Raw genomic sequence first — 23,001 nt, 5'->3', positions numbered from 1 at the left:
GCAAGATCCCTTTAAGGCTATAGGCCCCTAATAGCCTAGCTAGCCTCTATCAGTGGTTCTCAACTTTTCAAATGCCGCAACCCTTTAATACAGTTCCTCATGTTGTGGTGACCCGCAACCATAAAATTATTTTCGTTGCTACTTCATAACTGTACTTTTTCTACTGTTATGAATCATAATGTAAATATCTGGTATGCTATATGTGTTTTCCCATGGTTGCGACCCACAGGTTGAGAACCACCGCATCGCCAGTTTCTTCACCAATACAGGATCTAGCCATGCTGATCCCTCTTTCTTCTGCCAACTTCCTTCTCTTTCAACAACATTTTAAATTCTTTATTTACATAGCAATTGTAACAACACAGTCCACAACAGAGGACCAAACACATTTTGATTCGGGAGTGGGCTTCTCTTTAGCATAACTTCTGAGCACGATTGTGATTATATTTAGCAGTACATTTTGGGCTGTGTGTGTGTGTGGTTCTTTTGTTTGTTTGTTTTACTCACACTGATGTTTCCTTCTATTAAACATTATTGATTGTTTTCCAAAACCTACTAAGTTTTTACTGAAGTTCCTATTGGCATCTCTATAGTTTTTTAAATAATGTAGTTTTTGTTGATGTTGTATACGTATTTACTTCCTCTCCCCATGCCAGCTAATCCTTGAATAGTTACAACCACTACAGCTCCTGTTTTTAGATTATAAACTGCTGAAATTATCCCGTGTCATTTCCTTACATTTCTTGCCTGCATTCCCTCTCTGAGTCCGGAAATGTGTTGACATCTTTTGTCTTATCCTTTCCCCTGTTTGTCCTTCTCAAGTACTTACTCTCTTTCAATCCTTTGTTTACATATAGTTCCCATACCATACAGTTCACCCATTTAAAGTGTCTAATTTTATGATTTTAGTATATTCAGATATGTACATCCCCACAGTCAATTTTAAAACATTTTCATGACTTCAAAAAGAAAACTTACAATCTTTAGTTGTCATCTCTCCTCCCCTTTCTTCCCCCACCCCCAGCCCTAAGCAACCACTGATGTATTTTATATTTCTCTAGTTTTGTCTGTTTTGAACATTTCATATGAATGGAATCACATGTGATCCTTTGTGACTGGTTTTATTCACTTAGCATAATGCTTTCAGGGTTCATCCATGTTATAGCATGTATTCATAGTTTTTATTGCCAAAAGCTATGACATTGCATGGATATACTGCATTTTATTTACCATTCCTCGGCTGATGGACATGTGGGTTGTTTCCACCTTTTGAGTATTATGAATACTGGATGCTGCTGCTGTGAGCATTTGTTTACAAGTTTGGTGTGGACATGTGTTTTCATTTCTCATGAGTGTGTACTTAGAGGTGGAGTTGCTGGGTCATATGGAAACTTTGTTTGACATTTTGAGGACGGGCCAGACTATTTGTCAAAGTGGCTGTACCATTTTTCATTCCCGCCAGCTGTGTGTAAGGGTTCCGCCTTCTCGACATTCTCAGCTAGACTGCTTCTAGCCTTTTTTTGTGTGTGTCTGTTGTTATCTCACAGTGCTTGTGATTTGCATTTTTTTCTGATGGCTAGTGATATTGTGCATCTTTTCATCTAATATTTAACTTTTAATGGCATTTTTGGAAAGAAAGAGAAAAACAAGTGTATCTGATCTGCATTTAAGTCATTTGCATGCATAACAGGAAAAATTCTTCTAAATATTTGAAAACACAGTGTTGTTGTTTTTAATATTTTGTTGAAAAGTCCCCATCTCATGGCTTCTTGCTCCTCTCTGAACAGTGGTCCAGCACATCTGTTGAACAAGTGGTGATGCCCTCAGTTTGAGGAAAGTGAGATTTGCCATGGAGTTGAGGAGCTTTGTAGAGAGAATAGACAAAGGAAAGATGGAACTGATTTCCATTTGTTTTGTTCACATGTTAGTAAGCATGGGAGCATTATCTGTAGAATGAATGAGTTCCAGGTAGTTCCATGGAACCAGTAGAACCCATTGTTAGATCTAATCCAGTAGTGGTCAGTTACTTATAGGAAGCCATTTCTAGAAAAACACAGAGTTGAAATTTATAGGAAGGGTTAAAGGGAACTGGAAGGGGGGCCCATTGTTGTGGAGCTTTTTAAATGTTACTCACTAGATGGACCATCAAGTCTACCTTAGTAAGGGAGAAGCCAAGAGCTTTGTGGAATGACAGGGAGTGAGTGGATAAATGAATGACCTGGAATTGAAAAATGTGAACTATGGGCATCTATGCTGGAAGGATAGGGGATGAAGCCAAAGGGTGAAATGTCAGACTATATTATTCCTGAGGCAGAGATGTTCCTGGTAATAAGGTCTACAGTGTGGCAGTGACTGCACTGGTGCGGCAGTACAGGACCCCAAGAAGAGATGCTGTAGGAACTGGGAGGCTGCGTTATTGGCCGCTTGTCCACATGGATGTTACAACCCTCTTCTGCCTGCTCACCTCTTCAGGGCCCCTGCCTTGGGCCCCATTCCACCTTTAGTTCCTTTTTGTTCTGCATTTTTTCCCTGATCTCTAGCTTCAGACATTGCATGGCCAATGGCATAACTCTAGACAAGAAGATGCTAGTGTGGGAGTGAAAGGGGGCTCTGTTTGGTTTTTGTTTGGTTTTGTGTTTTTTCTATTTACACTCAGGACTCACAAGGTTTACTGGAAAAGCTACCTGAAGTGCTCATGAGGACGCTCATTCCATTTTTGTGTTTCAGTCTGTACAAGTGGCTTTGCCTTCCCTCTAGACCACTGTAGAAAGGGTGGGTGTGTGTGCACATTTGTCAGGGGGAAAACAATACCCCTCAAACACTCCTATTCAGGGTTCACCCACCTGTGGGATCCTCGGTTCACTGACTTCTAAATAATGATTAAGCCACTGTCTCTTCTTCACTAACACTTTCTGAAAAATATACCCGTCCTTGATCTTCTTCAGATGTGGAAGGCCTGTCTTCCCGGGTGCCTTCAAGGACATACAGCATTCCCTGAAGGGGAAGGTGTGGGCTGCTATCCATGTTCCTTAAGGCTAAGCTATGAGGAAGGAGACAGAGCCCATCTCCTCAAACCTCATCAGGGAGGAAGTGGGCTTAGGGGGAGGGCACATGGTATCTAGTTCTCAACAAGAGCTCCAGGGAACGGTCACTTTTGGAAGCCAAAGGAAGCCATCGGTAGGAGCTGAACTTACTCCTTTCTTTCCTTAAGCACAAGCCCTGAGAAACCCTTGCCCCCAACTCAGGACACGGAGAAGACATCACTATTATTACAGACACATTTATTAGGAAAGTCAATATTCCCCACAAGGAGGGAATTACTTGGGGGTGGGAAATGTTTGCCCCTGGAAATTATAGAGAAGCATTGTGTGTCTAAATCGTGGAGGCTGATCTCTGAAGGCTGTGCCTCCAGCAGTGGTGAGAACAGCAGGAGGCCCGTTGGCAGGCTGAGGCCTGCAGTTGGGGCTTGGATGGGGCAGAGTCCCCCTGAGGGGCACAGATTGAGGGTGCTTCTGGCATATTTGCTGCCCCTTTGATGCCACAGCGTTTTGGGGGGGTCTGTCCTCGTTTCTGGTATGTCTAGTATTGGTAGAGCCCTGGCCAGCCAAGATTGCTGTGTGGCGGCCGGACACGGCATTTGTCAGGTCATAGGAGGGAGCCCTGCGCTGGAAATGACGCCTCTGCACTGGCTCTGCCTGGGCCTGCACTGCTCCCTTCTGCACGGGCTTCCCCGACTGCGCTGCGGGGGGAAGGGGCTCTCGGGGGCAGGTGGTAACTACTGCAGGCCGGCGTCTATCAACTTGGGTAGTTCCAGTAAAGGGAGCTCTGCTTGGAAGTGGGCCTCTAGTCTGTGCAGATGATCTGTGCCTTCCCATTTCCTGGGTGGTTTCTTCCATTTTACATTTGATTGAAGGACAAAGCCTTTGAAAAAGTCTCTTCATTGGATGTAGCACAAGGCTATCAGAAGGAGCCGTCTGTGTTCGGCTGTGGAAAGACGTGCTCCCAAGCACGTCCTCTAAAGCCGGGTCCTGAGAAGGAAATCTCTTCCCTCCAGGACGGGAAAGTCTCAGTCGTGCATCTCCTGCACCAAACTCCTCATATTTGGGGCCTGTAGGCTCTGGGGGAGGGCACACGATATCTTTCTTTACAGCTGGTGGGGAATTCTGATCCTGGCAGGACCTTAATGCCTGCTTAGGAAGCCATGGTTCCTGCTGCTTCTCCAGACTGACTCCGCTGTCCTCCGATTGGACATGCAGCACCTGGTGAACCCCCGTGTCCACACTGGACACACACTTATCAGGAGTCAGGGGGGCTTTGTAAGTTAAGGTGTCGGAGTCACTGGACATGTCCAGGGGTTGGCCTTGGGCCTGGCTATGCTTCCTGCTCTCCAACTTCAAGTCCATCTCAGCAATTAGTTGCTTTCTAAGTTCTGATAAGGTAGGAGCTAGATCTGATATTTTAGATGGTGGGTTTTCAGTGGTCACAGTGGTGTCTCTCTCTATCTTTTGGGAGATTCCTGGCTTGCTGGTTGTCAAGACGCCACTAGTTTTGGGTTGAAGAGTTTTGGGCCTCTCAGCCCTGACTATCTCCCTAGACATGCTGGGCCTGGAAGCAGGTTCTGATTTCTCCCTATTTGCGCCCTGTTGTATTTCTGCTCTGTCATTAGAATTCACACCGTTATTATTTGTCTCCTGTGGGGTCCCTGCTCGCCTTGCAGGCAGCTTCGGGGGTTGAATATTGGCTATCAGAGAATGTATCTGACTTTTTTTGCCCCTAATGGTGTTTGTAAGAGGCAGTTTGGCTTTCAAAATTTTTTGGATTTCCTCTACGAGTATGCCTTGGATATCAACGGGTTTATGTGAGGAGGTCTTTGAATCACTCAGCAGATGAACTTTTGGATCATTCTCTTGGCTGTGTCCCTCCTCCTTCCCCTCATTCTCCTCTCTTTGAAACATTTCTGAGCTCCTCTCATAGAAGCTTCCTGGTTGGCTCAATCCAACATTTGGATTTTCACTACTCTGGTCTTTCTCCACAGAGATCCGTGAGAGGCCAGAACGGCTCTTTGACTCAAGTATGCCTGAGGAATTGCTCAGAGGCCTCATTAGTGACAGAGACCCATTGATCATGCAGGGCTGGCCCTGGTGGTGTTGGATGAGCCTCTTTCTAAGGTGATGCTCAAATTTATCTCTAAATTCACAGCTAAGAGGAAACTCGACCGGATTGATGGAGATTGCAACATGGGCCGTAGAATTTTGAGCCACAGAGGTTAAACCCCACAAACTTTCCTGTTCTTTCAGCAACACATTGGTTCCCAGGCGTTCTGTTTCAGACGAGGTGTTACATTCTGATTCATCATTGGGTATGTGGACATTCATTTCACAGACCTTATTCTGGGTAATGGGACCGGATGGTAGGATTGGGAGTGGGGATTGAAGGTGGGCCTGGGTTTGGATCTGAGTGAGATGTAACTGCTGGGACTGAGGCAGGGTTTGAGGCAAGGGTTGAGGTTGGACCTCTGCCAAGGATGGAGATTGTAAATCAGAAAGTCCTGGGGATTCTTGGTCTGTGAAGGAACTTGAGATGCTATTGAAGAAGATGGAATATTCACCTGAGGCATGGATAGCAGAGGACAAGGACTCGCTATGCAGAGTTGGGAGACCCCAGAATAGCTGGGCAAGATTTTTCTTTATGTTGTCTTCCCAGGTCTTAGGATATATGTACTCCTGTGCTGAGTCATGCTCATCAGGGCTGAGAAATAAGAGATGACTAGGATCTATAAGTTTGGCTTCAGGGTCTGCCCCAAAAGAGATCTTTGTAGAACGGGGAGCAAGAAACCCTTGATGTGAATCATATTGGGTCAAGGTCGAAGAGCACACGTCTTTGGGTTGAGGTGAGGAATGGTGCACTGGCTGTGGAGGCACAGTATGACCCGGTGGTGAGGGTGACAGAAAATTACCCAAGGTTGTCATTGGGTTAGAGGGGAGAATGGAGGGAGATGGTTGGGAAGGTTCAGGCAGTGGAGTTGGTATGAGTTCTCCTGGAGGGACTCCTGAGAAAGCAGAGGACTGATTGAAAGATGGCTCAGTCAGAGAAGCTGTCACAGGAGCTGTGGAAGCCACAGGAGACCCAGATGGAGTAGAAGCTTCCAAAGCCTTTAAGCAAAGCCCATTGATTTCACTGGCTGCATTGTTACACACCTCACAGGAGGAGTCTGGACATAAAAGTTGACGACAGCGGGTGATGTCATAATTCTGTCCCAGGGTGCTGCAGGAGACAGGAGGTAAAAAGATGCAGCCAGGACCAGAACAAGGAAAGGAGGTCCTGGTGAGGGTGGGGCCACCTGAAGCCTGCTGCCCCTTCTTACTCCACATCTATGACTTCATCATGCACTCAGTTGCACTCATCCCAAGCATTCACTCACATTCCCCCTCCTATGGCAACCTTTCCCATGACTAGGGAAGGCTCCACTGAATCCCTGGAATTGCACAGAACATGTTATAGAGAGACCAGGGAAAATGGGGAAAGACTAGTCACCTTTTCAGGAAAGAAATCACCTCCCTGTCTTCGTCCTCGCTGTGATATCTCGAACCTGGGAACCAGGGGAGTGAGTTACATGTAATGAAGGTACACACATAAGCATTACACAGGGGTCCCTTTATGGGAGACCATTGGGATAATAGACTGTGAAACCCTCAAGAATTAGTAAATGAAATCAAATGGTCAATGATAATATTAATAAGGTGCCCCACCCCCATGTGTATGTTGCTTAATTGATAAAGTACTTTTATATGTATTACTAGAGGCCCGGTACACAAAAATTTGTGCACTGGCGTGTGGGGGGGTGGTGTCCCTCACCCCCACTTATGCCCCCTCACAGTCTGGGAACCCTCAGGAGATAACGACCTGATGGCTTAGGCCCGCTCCCTGGTGGCAAAGGGCAGGCCCAATCCCTAGGTGCAGCCCCTGGTCGGGCTAAGTGCAAGGCCGATTGGGGAGTTGGGGTGCAACCCCTGTCATGCACAGAGCAGGGCGGCTCGGGAGGTTGTGATGCCACCCCCAGTTATGCTCTGGGTAGGGTTGATTGGGGGATTGGGGTGCCGCTCCGTCACGCACAGAGCAGGGCCAATCAGGGTGTTGGGGCGCTGCCCCCTGTCACACACAGAGCAGGGCGGATCAGGGGGTTGGGGAGCTCCCCCCTCTCATGCACAGAGTAGGGCCGATAGGGGAGTTGGCGCACCGCCCCATCACACACAGAGCAGGGCTGATATGGAGGTTGTGGCCCCGCCCCCTATCACACACAGAGCAGGGCAGATCAGGGTGTTGGGGAGCTCCCCCCATCATGCACACAGTAGGGCCAATAGGGAAGTTGGGGCACCGCACCCTGTCACACACAGTGCAGGGCAGATCAGGGGGTTTGGGCGCTGCCCCTTCTCGCTGCTCCAGGGGCCAAGAAGCCTCATGGCTCTGCTGATCCCGGGTTCAGGAGGCCTCGCTGCTCCGCTGATCCTGGTGCTGGGAGGCATATTACCCTTTTACTATATAGAATAGAGGCCTGGTGCACGGGTAGGGGCCGGCTGATTTGCCCTGAAGGGTGTCCTGGATCAGGGTGGGGGTCCCGTTTGGGTGCCTGGCCAGCCTGGATGAGGCGATGATGGCTGTTTGCAGCTGGTCACACCCCCTTCAGGGTGGGGGTCCCCACTGGGGTGCCTGGCCAGTCTGGGTGGGGGGCTGGGGGCCATTTTGAGGCTGGCGGGCAACTGAAGCTCCCAACCTCTCCTTTTTTTCTTTCTTTTTTTAATTCTGGGATTTACTTACCTTTTATGGCTGTCACTGGAGCTGAGAGCCGGCTGTAGCTCTGAGGCTCAGCTCCAGCTCTGACACCTCGGCTGCTGAAAGCAGGTCTCTGGGTTTGTTTGGGTTCTATAATTAAAACACTGTTTCAGCTCCAGCTCTGAGGCCCGGCTGGCTGAAAGCAGGTTTCTGGAGTTTGTTTAGCTTCTATAATTGTAACATTGTTTCTTAGAGAGCAGTTCAGAGGCCGGCAGTGTCAGGCGGGGAACCTTGGCTTCCTCCATCACTGGAGCAAGCAAGCCTCCTGTTCCCTTCAGCTGCCTGGCTGCCGGCGCCATCTTGATTGGCAGTTAATTTGCATATCTCACTGATTAGCCAATGGGAAGGGTAGCAAAGTTATGGTTAATTACCATGTTTCTCTATTATGAGATAGGATTGCGTTTGATGCTCAAAACCACTCTGAAGTAGAGGGGCCAAGGTCACAACAAAGAAGATTCTGATCATTCTGAAGGCAGAGTACTTTCTCAAAGTCAGGAGACGGAACTTCTGACTCTCGACATCTACTGGGCAACACCCATGGCCCAGATCCCTCACTGCTTCTTACCCAGGGGCAGCAGAGCAGGGAATCTGAGCAGTATCTCAGGTCCAGTCTTTCCATGAGCCTCCCCTCTGAGGGCTCTGTTTCATGAGAGGGGCTGTATCTACAAAGTGACAGAGACCGTGGACCTGGTACCTCATGGGAAGGAGAGAGAAGGGTCACCCTTGGGGAGCTCAGGTGGAATAGGCAGAACCTTACCTTTCCGTGTCCCACCTTTTCTTCTCCTCTTGGCTCTGACCCGATGCTGAGAACAAAAAGAAATGAATGGGTGATTAGGCCTCCTTTCTCTCCTCCTCCCCCTAGGAAACTCAGACATTTACTATCTAAGAATAATGTCTCCCTGAGCCAACCAAATACATTTTAACTAATAGAACTTTATGGTGTTCCTTTTACCATTTTTAAAGCTTTAAAATGTTTTTAATTTTTCCTTTCTTAAAAACTCAAAAGAAGGACTTTGTTTATGGGGTCCACACTTGGTATACGCAGAGGTCCTCTGCTCAAGGTCGGCATATCATCTGAGGCCTACAGTCCATCTCTGTCCCCTCAGATAGGACCCAGTCACCTGATGGTGCTCAGGCTGCAGCCTCTGCTCACTCAGAGGCTCTCAGAAGCTCAGCACTGCTCTGCTTAGCAGCCCAACAGAAAGGCTTGGTTAAGTGATGCCTGCCAGGGCAGCATGACTCAGGATGAAGTGCTGGTTAACTCTGATGTCCTGCAGAGACTCCGACGTCTCTGAATAACTGGATCCAGGACTAGGGAGTCCCTGTGTTTGGAGCCAGAAACCTGTCACCACACCCCGATGGTCTGTGAGATTCAGATGGAAGCCTGTGTCCTCCCTGAACCCCTAGCCCTGCCTGGTCTCTTCCCCTAGAGAAGCGATGTTCTGTTCTCTCCTCAGATGTCCCATCTTCAGTGTCTCTCTGACTCATCCAAACTCATTGAGAAATGCGGGAATCGAAATGGCAACAACAATGAAGAACTCTTTGGGGGCTCACTCACTCAGGGTTCCTTACCTTTGGGGTATGTTCATTTTTCCAGAAAGCTGGGATGGATGGAATTCCCAGGAAAAAAATGAAGAAGAAGAGGAACAAGCTCAACACCAAGATGGAAATGATGTTGAGGTTCCCATATAAACGTTCTGAGCAGAAGCTCAGATAAAACTCTAGAAGGCTATTCAGAAATAGAGTGAGTCCCATTTTCCGAACAACAACGCTGCTTAAAGCAACTGAGCTCTGAGAGCTCCGACTCTTGGCTTTATAGCCAGGCCTGCATCACAGAGCACTGTGGAGTCACAGAGGGTTTCTGAGAGTGGGGGTGGGTCCACCTTCAAGAGGGTCTGTCCACTGCCCCGCCCCCCAACCAGCCCAGCAGATTCCCTCCATCTCTTCTGGGCCTCTAGGTCCTTCTGCCCTACTCTCCTAGCCTGTTTTCCAATGTGCCTTTTAACGTATCATATATTTATTTACCGTTATGAATGCTCTGCGTGTTTCATCTGTAACCCAGATATTAGCTGGGTCTCCTTTCATGTTGGACACTTTGACTTTGGTCTCACCAGGTCCACTACTTTACAAGTCTGAAATACTCACTGGAAATTTTGCTTGTGCCCAGACGTTTACACTGAGATCATATATGTCCTCAAATCCAACTTACATAAATGTGGGTAAAGAACTTGAAGGTCTTTTAGACTTCCATAGTTTTGTGAATGTCAAATAGAAATTTTTTTTAGTAAGTTATAATTGAATAATAAAGTCTAAAATATCATCCCTCCCCCACCCCCCAGGAATACATTTCACATAGGTTACATATATCCAACCCCTAAGTTCTGTAATAAAGCTCTCCGCAGGACATTTCAAGCAGACATGGAGGTGGCCGAGTTGGTGTGTGTCAGAGTGTGATCCCCATACAACCCCATGACAAGTACTCAGTTGAGGTACATCCCCACACAGAAGTCCGGGTCCACATATCAGACTGCACTTGGTTATATTGTCTACAAGGAGGAGTGTTTTCCAGAATCTTGACCTGAATAACGTGCTGCTATTTGAGGAGGATCATTGGCTATAAGTCATTCGTTTAGGACTCTCCTAAGTTTTCAGTTTCCCAGGGACCATCCTCGGCGCTCTCTCACTCCGTCCCTATTACTATCCCTGGGCGGAGCCGCATGCGGACAGCTGTTTTCAGGGTCCCCAAAAGGCAACTGGTTCAAATGAAAAGGATGTAGCCTCTCAGGGCTGTCAGCACCCCCCTTACTTAGTGGGAGACAGAGCCAGCTTACTTGTACTCATGTTGAGTCTCACTGAACTCCCGCCATCATGGGTCCATGGAAATTCTGTGCCATGGGGCTTCCCCAATGCTGTTTGTGAAGGCAAAAGCAGGTACTCATATTGCGCACATCCCCTCATGCGCATGCTCCATTGTCTCCATAAACTTTACTTACAAAGCTGAGTTTTAAGGTAAAATTATTAAGAATCACAAAATGGTGACACTGGAGCATTAAACCCAGCACTGAGTGCTCCTGAGTGACAGCACAGGTTGTCGTCCTCGACCTGCTCTGCAGCTTTCTTTCTCGCCTCAGTTTACATTCTGGACTTCCCTCCCTCCTTTCCTCCCTCCTGTCCGCGCTCTCTAAAAATCAAAAGAAAAAGTATCCTTGGGTGAGGATTAACAACAACAACAACTACCAAAAAAACCCTAACCTTGACAGAACCTGGATAGCCAGTCAGCCTGGAGGTCAAATCACCCCCACTATTGCCGACAACAATCAAGGCTTAACTACAACAAGACTGCGCACAAAGACCACTAGGGGGTGCACCAAGAAAGCATAAAAAATGCGGAGACAAAGAAACAGGACAAAACTGTCAATGGAGGATATTGAGTTCGGAACCACACTTTTAAGGTCTCTTAAGAACTGTCTAGAAGCCGCCGATAAATGTAGTGAGATCCTCAAGAAAACTAATGAGACCCTCGATGTTATGATAAAGAACCAACTAGAAATTAAGCATACACGGACTGAAATAACGAATACTATACAGACTTCCAACAGCAGACCAGAGGAGCGCAAGAATCAAGGCAAAGATTTGAAATACGAAGAAGCAAAAAACACCCAACCAGAAAAGCAAAATGAAAAAAGAATCCGAAAATACGAAGATAGTGTAAGGCCTCTGGGACAGCTTCAAGCGTAACAACATCAGAATTATAGGGGTGCCAGAAGATGAGAGAGACCAAGATATTGAAAACCTATTTGAAGAAATAATGACAGAAAACTTCCCCTACCTGGTGAAAGAAATAGACTTACAGGTCCAGGAAGCGCAGAGAACCCCAAACAAAAGGAATCCAAAGAGGACCACACCAAGACACATCATAATTAAAATGCCAAGAGCAAAAGACAAAGAGAGAATCTTAAAAGCAGCAAGAGAAAGAAACTCAGTTACCTACAAGGGAACACCCATACGACTGTCAGCTGATTTCTCAACAGAAACTTTACAGGCCAGAAGGGAATGGCAAGAAATATTCAAAGTGATGAATACCAAGAACCTGCAACCAAGATTACTTTATCCAGCAAAGCTATCATTCAGAACTGAAGGTCAGATAAAGAGCTTCACAGATAAGGAAAAGCTAAAGGAGTTCATCACCACCAAACCAGTATTATATGAAATGCTGAAAGGTATCCTTTAAGAAGAGGAAGAAGAAGAAAAAGGTAAAGATACAAATTATGAACAACAAACATCCATCTATCACCAAGTGAATCTAAGAATCAAGTGAATAAATAATCTGGTGATCATAATAGAATCAGGGATATAGAAAGGGAATGGACTGACTATTCTTGCGGGGGGGAAAGGGGTGTGGGAGATGCGGGAAGAGACTGGACAAAAATCGTGCACCTATGGATGAGGACAGTGGGTGGGGAGTGAGGGCGGAGGGTGGGCCGGGAACTGGGAGGAGGTTAGTTATGGGGGGAAAAAAGAGGAAGAAATGTAATAATCTGAACAATAAAGATTTAATTAAAAAAAACCACAGAACCTGGCTGGAGAACCTAGCGAGAGAACCTGTACATAGAACTTGGCTGGAGATCCTGGCTAGGCTACTGATCAACTGAACGCTGTCTCCGTGTCATTCCTTCTTCGCCGACTCCATCCACACCTTTGGGAACCCCTGGACCTGCTGGGGCTGGACCCCAACAGGTACAGACTACTTCTCCCAGAGACTCAGTGACAATAAAAATGATGTTATGGAATAGGTTCTTGAATCCCTACCTTGTCCCTCACAATGTATTGGTCAGAGGGAAGTCCTATGAGGTCTTGGTGTTTGCTGTCATAGATTTTTAGTTCCATTGACTTAAAAAAAGAAGTGTTTTACTTCTCAAGCTCAATAAAAGTAGACTTTCACATTTAAATCCATTTTTTAAAAGTCATCCTTCAATAATATGTTGGAGTTATTTTAAAGAAATACATGAGTAACTTTATAGGTGTTTGAAACCCAAGTGTTTAAAAAACAACAAGTAATGAAATGTACTCTCTCTCCCCTGGACTTCCAATAATTTAACACTTGGAAAAATAGAAAAATGTAAGTTAAAACTATATCTAAAAATAGTCCAAACATATGATTTATAAGGAATTAAAAAACAAACAAACAAACAAAAAAACCTAACCTTGATCTTCATTGCTTGAGATATGAGAATATGGATAACTATTTGAGGATAAGTTTTTAAATATACTTTATGGAATCTTAAATAATCATTTTGTGGATGATGCATGAATATGTCCGTAAGTGTTCTCTCCAAGTAAACAATTTGATATACTACATTATTTAAGTATCCTGATATTCTATATATATTTACCTACATGACTTACCATGATCTGATGTTATTTTAAAATTTTACTTTCTCTTGTATTTCTATTTATTTCCCCTTGCTTAAAGTTTCAATATCACTATACTAGTAATTCTGAGTTTATCAATATAAAACAACACTTTTACCTTGGTTTAGACTTTTTTGCTCTAATTTTACTTTGATAACAATATATCTATGTTTGCTTGAATATAGTTTTTCATCTGTTAATGAAAAACTGTCTTGTATCATTTTGAATGTCCCTCTGTATGTATCCGATTTTGAAATTTTGTGACTTCAGTATGTATTCTTGAAAATTCTTTTTATTCATTTATTTAGAGAGGGAGAAACATCGGTTTGTTGTTCCATATATTTATGCATTCATTGGTTGATTCTTGTATGTGCCCTGACCAGAGATTGAACCCACAACCTTGGTGTATTGGGACAACGACGCTCTAACATTCTAAGCTACTCAGCCAGGGCTGGGTATGTATTCTTAATCTTCAAAATGTAAAATTTCATTACATCATGTTGGAATTCATCTCTATTCACTGATCTTTCTTAGCTAGTGTGATCCCTCTCCGTTTTGAATTTGAAGTGTTTTCCTCAAATTGGGAGTTTTCTTTATTCGATTTTCATTATTGCTCCCTTTCTAAGCAGAATGCCTATTCCTTGTAGATTGTCTTTCCCTTTATCAATCTGCATTAATATCATCTGCCACTTAATGTGCTCTTTCATTTCATCCCCTTCACGTCTTCATTCATCTCAGGTTATATATGCTTTCATCCCAGAGTCTTTCTGTTACTGTGATTTAGTGTTATTACCCTCTTATTACTTTGGGCTCCTCTTATTTAATACAGGAACTATTTATAATCTTGCTTGTATCTAAATCAGATATTCCCTACCTTTCCTGAAAGTCAGCATATTTGGGGGTGGGGGAAGGGAGAAGTGTTTTCTTCTTGGCAGGTGGGTCTCTTTCTTTTGCGTGTTGATTTTTGAACACAAAGCATTCTGTTCTAACTGCTGGAGGAAGGCAGTTTTGAGGATTTACATCAATGTCCTCATAATTGGCCTGACTGTTGTCTCCTACGCCTGGAGCGGGACTGTGATGGGGCAAGCCTCACAGAGGCCCTGCAGGGCAAGTTTTCAGCACCTTCTGGGCCTGCTTCCAGATATTAAGTTCTCCAGAGTTACAAAGGACACCCCACGCCCTCAGTACCCCAATGACTTATCTCAGTGGTTACTGGACTCTAATGCTCTCAACAGTGAAAAACAAAACTACCTGGGAGAAATTTTTGTTTTTTTAAATTTTAAAATGTTTTTTTGTTACAAATGGGAAGTGAGAGGATTTTTTCCATGAGCCTCACAGTTTCTGCAGAATGTCCCGATGTGGGCCGGGAGAGAGTATATAATGAGATGAATATGTGAAAACAATATGTGTGTGTATATATATATATATACAAACATATATAACTATATATATGTGTATATATATATATATATACAAACATATATAACTATATATATGTGTATATATATATACATACATATATATATATATATATATATATATATATATATATGGAGAGAGAGAGAGAGAGAGAGAGAGAGAGAGAGAGAGAGATAGAGAGAGATGTGAAAGAGACACATTCATTTGTTGCCTCCCGCACACTCCTTGACAGGGTCCTGGGGTGGAACCTGCAACCCAGGGACATGCCCTTCAGTGCACTGACTGACGCTCTAACCACTGAGAAACCGTCCCAAACTTCAATATTGGGACTTTTATTTCTTTTAGAGTTGTAAGGATTAGTTTTAATATATTATTTAGAATTCAGTCTAGACTGCTTTAAAAAATTGGCTTAAACAAGAGAGAGTTTCATTTACTTCATTTTTCTCTCCTTCAGAGCAGCATATTTGGTGACAATGGAGTTGGTGAGGCACCGTCCTTCTCTCTTACAGTTGTGCTCTCCCAAGGTGTTATCTTCAGCCAAAAGGGGAGAATCAGATGGCTTACCACACATCTTTATTCTGGCCAGTGGAACACGGAAAAGAGAATGTATGCCTATGACCATTTCTTTTAAGGACCATTCAATTAACTTACATCACTTGCTCATCTTGTTTTCAAGACCTTACACCATGTGTAATATTTAAATGGAAAGGAGGTTGGGAACCTCAGACTGGGGTCTTTAGCTAAGAGATCATGTGTTCAGCTAACATATCTGCTGGGGTAGGAAAAGGGGAAAAGGCACATGATATATGCAGAGTGGGAGGTGGTAATACTCTACCAAAATGTGTTTTCTGGAGATCGTTATTTATAGATGGGATAAATTTTAACCATGCAAAGGTCTTTACAGGTAATATTTTCTCATTTCTTTATGTTCTTAACTATTCTGTCCAACAGTGCACAACATTAACTGATCTGCAGTAATCCGTCACCAAACACAGTGGCAGTGATGGTGGTTCTGAGACGTTCTGGGCCCTCTGTTCTGTTCCATTGATCTATGTGTCTGTCTCTATGCCAGGACCAGGCTGTTTTGGCTATAATGGCTTTGTGGTATAGTCTAATATCCAGTATTGTGCTCCCTCCAACTTTTTTCTTCTTTTTAAAGATTGCTGAGGCTATCTTTATATTTGGGGTCTTTTCTGGTGCCATATAATTTTTGGAATATTTTTTCTAGATTTATGAAATATGCCATTGGTATTTTAAAAGGGATTGTGTTGATTCTATGGACTTCTTTGGGTAGTGTAGGCATTTTAATGATGTTGATGTTAATTCTTCCAATTCATGGTCACAGATACTTTTCCTCAGAAGAAAAAAAAAAAAACTAATAGAAGAACAAAGTGCCCTGCAAAGTTACCAGGAGGATGGGAAGTGTTGTCTTATCTGAGCACAAATTTTTTCGTCATGAGAGTCCCAGCAGTTCTCATCTGCAAGTGGAGATGTCCTCAGTTTGAAAAGTGAAATTTTATAAAGGCATGGGGAAGCAGATCAGACTGTACCAATGAACAGAAAGCAAGACAGACAGGGTGATGAGGCCATGGCACACCCATGGACCAATGGCAAACATCTCTAAATTCTTTAGTAATCTTTTTACTGGCAAAATCCCTTTAAGGCTATAGGCCCCTAATAGCCTAGCTAGCCTCTATCATTGGTTCTCAACTTTTCTAACGCCGCAACCCTTTAATACAGTTCCTCATGTTGTGGTGACCCACAACCATAAAATTATTTTCGTTGCTACTTCATAACTGTACTTTTTTAAAATTATTATTAGTTAAGGTATTACAAATGTGTCCTCATCCCCCCCATTACATAACTCTACTTTTGCTACTGTTATGAATCATAATGTAAATTTCTGGTATGCTATATGTGTTTTCCCATGGTTGCGACCCACAGGTTGAGAACCACCGCATCGCCAGTTTCTTCACCAATACAGGATCTAGCCATGCTGATCCCTCTTTCTTCTGCCAACTTCCTTCTCTTTCAACAACATTTTAAATTCTTTATTTACATAGCAATTGTAACAACACAGTCCACAACAGAGGACCAAACACATTTTGATTCGGGAGTGGGCTTCTCTTTAGCATAACTTCTGAGCACGATTGTGATTATATTTAGCAGTACATTTTGGGCTGTGTGTGTGTGTGGTTCTTTTGTTTGTTTGTTTTACTCACACTGATGTTTCCTTCTATTAAACATTATTGATTGTTTTCCAAAACCTACTAAGTTTTTACTGAAGTTCCTATTGGCATCTCTATAGTTTTTTAAATAATGTAGTTTTTGTTGATGTTGTATACGTATTTACTTCCTCTCCCCATGCCAGCTAATCCTTGAATAGTTACAACCACTACAGCTCCTGTTTTTAGATTATAAACTGCTGAAATTATCCCGTGTCATTTCCTTACATTTCTTGCCTGCATTCCCTCTCTGAGTCCGGAAATGTGTTGACATCTTTTGTCTTATCCTTTCCCCTGTTTGTCCTTCTCAAGTACTTACTCTCTTTCAATCCTTTGTTTACATATAGTTCCCATACCATACAGTTCACCCATTTAAAGTGTCTAATTTTATGATTTTAGTATATTCAGATATGTACATCCCCACAGTCAATTTTAAAACATTTTCATGACTTCAAAAAGAAAACTTACAATCTTTAGTTGTCATCTCTCCTCCCCTTTCTTCCCCCACCCCCAGCCCTAAGCAACCACTGATGTATTTTATATTTCTCTAGTTTTGTCTGTTTTGAACATTTCATATGAATGGAATCACATGTGATCCTTTGTGACTGGTTTTATTCACTTAGCATAATGCTTTCAGGGTTCATCCATGTTATAGCATGTATTCATAGTTTTTATTGCCAAAAGCTATGACATTGCATGGATATACTGCATTTTATTTACCATTCCTCGGCTGATGGACATGTGGGTTGTTTCCACCTTTTGAGTATTATGAATACTGGATGCTGCTGCTGTGAGCATTTGTTTACAAGTTTGGTGTGGACATGTGTTTTCATTTCTCATGAGTGTGTACTTAGAGGTGGAGTTGCTGGGTCATATGGAAACTTTGTTTGACATTTTGAGGACGGGCCAGACTATTTGTCAAAGTGGCTGTACCATTTTTCATTCCCGCCAGCTGTGTGTAAGGGTTCCGCCTTCTCGACATTCTCAGCTAGACTGCTTCTAGCCTTTTTTTGTGTGTGTCTGTTGTTATCTCACAGTGCTTGTGATTTGCATTTTTTTCTGATGGCTAGTGATATTGTGCATCTTTTCATCTAATATTTAACTTTTAATGGCATTTTTGGAAAGAAAGAGAAAAACAAGTGTATCTGATCTGCATTTAAGTCATTTGCATGCATAACAGGAAAAATTCTTCTAAATATTTGAAAACACAGTGTTGTTGTTTTTAATATTTTGTTGAAAAGTCCCCATCTCATGGCTTCTTGCTCCTCTCTGAACAGTGGTCCAGCACATCTGTTGAACAAGTGGTGATGCCCTCAGTTTGAGGAAAGTGAGATTTGCCATGGAGTTGAGGAGCTTTGTAGAGAGAATAGACAAAGGAAAGATGGAACTGATTTCCATTTGTTTTGTTCACATGTTAGTAAGCATGGGAGCATTATCTGTAGAATGAATGAGTTCCAGGTAGTTCCATGGAACCAGTAGAACCCATTGTTAGATCTAATCCAGTAGTGGTCAGTTACTTATAGGAAGCCATTTCTAGAAAAACACAGAGTTGAAATTTATAGGAAGGGTTAAAGGGAACTGGAAGGGGGGCCCATTGTTGTGGAGCTTTTTAAATGTTACTCACTAGATGGACCATCAAGTCTACCTTAGTAAGGGAGAAGCCAAGAGCTTTGTGGAATGACAGGGAGTGAGTGGATAAATGAATGACCTGGAATTGAAAAATGTGAACTATGGGCATCTATGCTGGAAGGATAGGGGATGAAGCCAAAGGGTGAAATGTCAGACTATATTATTCCTGAGGCAGAGATGTTCCTGGTAATAAGGTCTACAGTGTGGCAGTGACTGCACTGGTGCGGCAGTACAGGACCCCAAGAAGAGATGCTGTAGGAACTGGGAGGCTGCGTTATTGGCCGCTTGTCCACATGGATGTTACAACCCTCTTCTGCCTGCTCACCTCTTCAGGGCCCCTGCCTTGGGCCCCATTCCACCTTTAGTTCCTTTTTGTTCTGCATTTTTTCCCTGATCTCTAGCTTCAGACATTGCATGGCCAATGGCATAACTCTAGACAAGAAGATGCTAGTGTGGGAGTGAAAGGGGGCTCTGTTTGGTTTTTGTTTGGTTTTGTGTTTTTTCTATTTACACTCAGGACTCACAAGGTTTACTGGAAAAGCTACCTGAAGTGCTCATGAGGACGCTCATTCCATTTTTGTGTTTCAGTCTGTACAAGTGGCTTTGCCTTCCCTCTAGACCACTGTAGAAAGGGTGGGTGTGTGTGCACATTTGTCAGGGGGAAAACAATACCCCTCAAACACTCCTATTCAGGGTTCACCCACCTGTGGGATCCTCGGTTCACTGACTTCTAAATAATGATTAAGCCACTGTCTCTTCTTCACTAACACTTTCTGAAAAATATACCCGTCCTTGATCTTCTTCAGATGTGGAAGGCCTGTCTTCCCGGGTGCCTTCAAGGACATACAGCATTCCCTGAAGGGGAAGGTGTGGGCTGCTATCCATGTTCCTTAAGGCTAAGCTATGAGGAAGGAGACAGAGCCCATCTCCTCAAACCTCATCAGGGAGGAAGTGGGCTTAGGGGGAGGGCACATGGTATCTAGTTCTCAACAAGAGCTCCAGGGAACGGTCACTTTTGGAAGCCAAAGGAAGCCATCGGTAGGAGCTGAACTTACTCCTTTCTTTCCTTAAGCACAAGCCCTGAGAAACCCTTGCCCCCAACTCAGGACACGGAGAAGACATCACTATTATTACAGACACATTTATTAGGAAAGTCAATATTCCCCACAAGGAGGGAATTACTTGGGGGTGGGAAATGTTTGCCCCTGGAAATTATAGAGAAGCATTGTGTGTCTAAATCGTGGAGGCTGATCTCTGAAGGCTGTGCCTCCAGCAGTGGTGAGAACAGCAGGAGGCCCGTTGGCAGGCTGAGGCCTGCAGTTGGGGCTTGGATGGGGCAGAGTCCCCCTGAGGGGCACAGATTGAGGGTGCTTCTGGCATATTTGCTGCCCCTTTGATGCCACAGCGTTTTGGGGGGGTCTGTCCTCGTTTCTGGTATGTCTAGTATTGGTAGAGCCCTGGCCAGCCAAGATTGCTGTGTGGCGGCCGGACACGGCATTTGTCAGGTCATAGGAGGGAGCCCTGCGCTGGAAATGACGCCTCTGCACTGGCTCTGCCTGGGCCTGCACTGCTCCCTTCTGCACGGGCTTCCCCGACTGCGCTGCGGGGGGAAGGGGCTCTCGGGGGCAGGTGGTAACTACTGCAGGCCGGCGTCTATCAACTTGGGTAGTTCCAGTAAAGGGAGCTCTGCTTGGAAGTGGGCCTCTAGTCTGTGCAGATGATCTGTGCCTTCCCATTTCCTGGGTGGTTTCTTCCATTTTACATTTGATTGAAGGACAAAGCCTTTGAAAAAGTCTCTTCATTGGATGTAGCACAAGGCTATCAGAAGGAGCCGTCTGTGTTCGGCTGTGGAAAGACGTGCTCCCAAGCACGTCCTCTAAAGCCGGGTCCTGAGAAGGAAATCTCTTCCCTCCAGGACGGGAAAGTCTCAGTCGTGCATCTCCTGCACCAAACTCCTCATATTTGGGGCCTGTAGGCTCTGGGGGAGGGCACACGATATCTTTCTTTACAGCTGGTGGGGAATTCTGATCCTGGCAGGACCTTAATGCCTGCTTAGGAAGCCATGGTTCCTGCTGCTTCTCCAGACTGACTCCGCTGTCCTCCGATTGGACATGCAGCACCTGGTGAACCCCCGTGTCCACACTGGACACACACTTATCAGGAGTCAGGGGGGCTTTGTAAGTTAAGGTGTCGGAGTCACTGGACATGTCCAGGGGTTGGCCTTGGGCCTGGCTATGCTTCCTGCTCTCCAACTTCAAGTCCATCTCAGCAATTAGTTGCTTTCTAAGTTCTGATAAGGTAGGAGCTAGATCTGATATTTTAGATGGTGGGTTTTCAGTGGTCACAGTGGTGTCTCTCTCTATCTTTTGGGAGATTCCTGGCTTGCTGGTTGTCAAGACGCCACTAGTTTTGGGTTGAAGAGTTTTGGGCCTCTCAGCCCTGACTATCTCCCTAGACATGCTGGGCCTGGAAGCAGGTTCTGATTTCTCCCTATTTGCGCCCTGTTGTATTTCTGCTCTGTCATTAGAATTCACACCGTTATTATTTGTCTCCTGTGGGGTCCCTGCTCGCCTTGCAGGCAGCTTCGGGGGTTGAATATTGGCTATCAGAGAATGTATCTGACTTTTTTTGCCCCTAATGGTGTTTGTAAGAGGCAGTTTGGCTTTCAAAATTTTTTGGATTTCCTCTACGAGTATGCCTTGGATATCAACGGGTTTATGTGAGGAGGTCTTTGAATCACTCAGCAGATGAACTTTTGGATCATTCTCTTGGCTGTGTCCCTCCTCCTTCCCCTCATTCTCCTCTCTTTGAAACATTTCTGAGCTCCTCTCATAGAAGCTTCCTGGTTGGCTCAATCCAACATTTGGATTTTCACTACTCTGGTCTTTCTCCACAGAGATCCGTGAGAGGCCAGAACGGCTCTTTGACTCAAGTATGCCTGAGCAATTGCTCAGAGGCCTCATTAGTGACAGAGACCCATTGATCATGCAGGGCTGGCCCTGGTGGTGTTGGATGAGCCTCTTTCTAAGGTGATGCTCAAATTTATCTCTAAATTCACAGCTAAGAGGAAACTCGACCGGATTGATGGAGATTGCAACATGGGCCGTAGAATTTTGAGCCACAGAGGTTAAACCCCACAAACTTTCCTGTTCTTTCAGCAACACATTGGTTCCCAGGCGTTCTGTTTCAGACGAGGTGTTACATTCTGATTCATCATTGGGTATGTGGACATTCATTTCACAGACCTTATTCTGGGTAATGGGACCGGATGGTAGGATTGGGAGTGGGGATTGAAGGTGGGCCTGGGTTTGGATCTGAGTGAGATGTAACTGCTGGGACTGAGGCAGGGTTTGAGGCAAGGGTTGAGGTTGGACCTCTGCCAAGGATGGAGATTGTAAATCAGAAAGTCCTGGGGATTCTTGGTCTGTGAAGGAACTTGAGATGCTATTGAAGAAGATGGAATATTCACCTGAGGCATGGATAGCAGAGGACAAGGACTCGCTATGCAGAGTTGGGAGACCCCAGAATAGCTGGGCAAGATTTTTCTTTATGTTGTCTTCCCAGGTCTTAGGATATATGTACTCCTGTGCTGAGTCATGCTCATCAGGGCTGAGAAATAAGAGATGACTAGGATCTATAAGTTTGGCTTCAGGGTCTGCCCCAAAAGAGATCTTTGTAGAACGGGGAGCAAGAAACCCTTGATGTGAATCATATTGGGTCAAGGTCGAAGAGCACACGTCTTTGGGTTGAGGTGAGGAATGGTGCACTGGCTGTGGAGGCACAGTATGACCCGGTGGTGAGGGTGACAGAAAATTACCCAAGGTTGTCATTGGGTTAGAGGGGAGAATGGAGGGAGATGGTTGGGAAGGTTCAGGCAGTGGAGTTGGTATGAGTTCTCCTGGAGGGACTCCTGAGAAAGCAGAGGACTGATTGAAAGATGGCTCAGTCAGAGAAGCTGTCACAGGAGCTGTGGAAGCCACAGGAGACCCAGATGGAGTAGAAGCTTCCAAAGCCTTTAAGCAAAGCCCATTGATTTCACTGGCTGCATTGTTACACACCTCACAGGAGGAGTCTGGACATAAAAGTTGACGACAGCGGGTGATGTCATAATTCTGTCCCAGGGTGCTGCAGGAGACAGGAGGTAAAAAGATGCAGCCAGGACCAGAACAAGGAAAGGAGGTCCTGGTGAGGGTGGGGCCACCTGAAGCCTGCTGCCCCTTCTTACTCCACATCTATGACTTCATCATGCACTCAGTTGCACTCATCCCAAGCATTCACTCACATTCCCCCTCCTATGGCAACCTTTCCCATGACTAGGGAAGGCTCCACTGAATCCCTGGAATTGCACAGAACATGTTATAGAGAGACCAGGGAAAATGGGGAAAGACTAGTCACCTTTTCAGGAAAGAAATCACCTCCCTGTCTTCGTCCTCGCTGTGATATCTCGAACCTGGGAACCAGGGGAGTGAGTTACATGTAATGAAGG

General features: G+C 44.8%; 2 protein-coding genes across 2 annotated transcripts; both read right to left on the bottom strand.

The window, feature by feature from the left end:
• Positions 1–3,317: 3,317 nt before the first annotated feature.
• Positions 3,318–6,371, bottom strand: LOC308528445 (spermatogenesis-associated protein 31D1-like; the record flags this gene model as incomplete). Its single annotated transcript, XM_081104036.1, has 1 exon — positions 3,318–6,371. One exon carries the CDS (start codon positions 6,369–6,371, stop codon positions 3,318–3,320), a length of 3,054 nt encoding a protein of 1,017 aa, XP_080960162.1.
• Positions 6,372–19,693: 13,322 nt separating this feature from the next.
• Positions 19,694–22,747, bottom strand: LOC308528444 (spermatogenesis-associated protein 31D1-like; the record flags this gene model as incomplete). Its single annotated transcript, XM_081104035.1, has 1 exon — positions 19,694–22,747. The coding sequence occupies one exon, from the start codon at positions 22,745–22,747 to the stop codon at positions 19,694–19,696; it is 3,054 nt and encodes a 1,017-aa protein (XP_080960161.1).
• Positions 22,748–23,001: the final 254 nt, after the last annotated feature.

Source organism: Myotis nattereri (assembly GCF_964212035.1).
Source record: "Myotis nattereri genome assembly, chromosome: 12".
NCBI lineage: Eukaryota > Metazoa > Chordata > Mammalia > Chiroptera > Vespertilionidae > Myotis > Myotis nattereri.
Note: the sequence above shows the minus strand (reverse complement) of the source record. Positions and strands in the feature narration are given on the sequence as shown.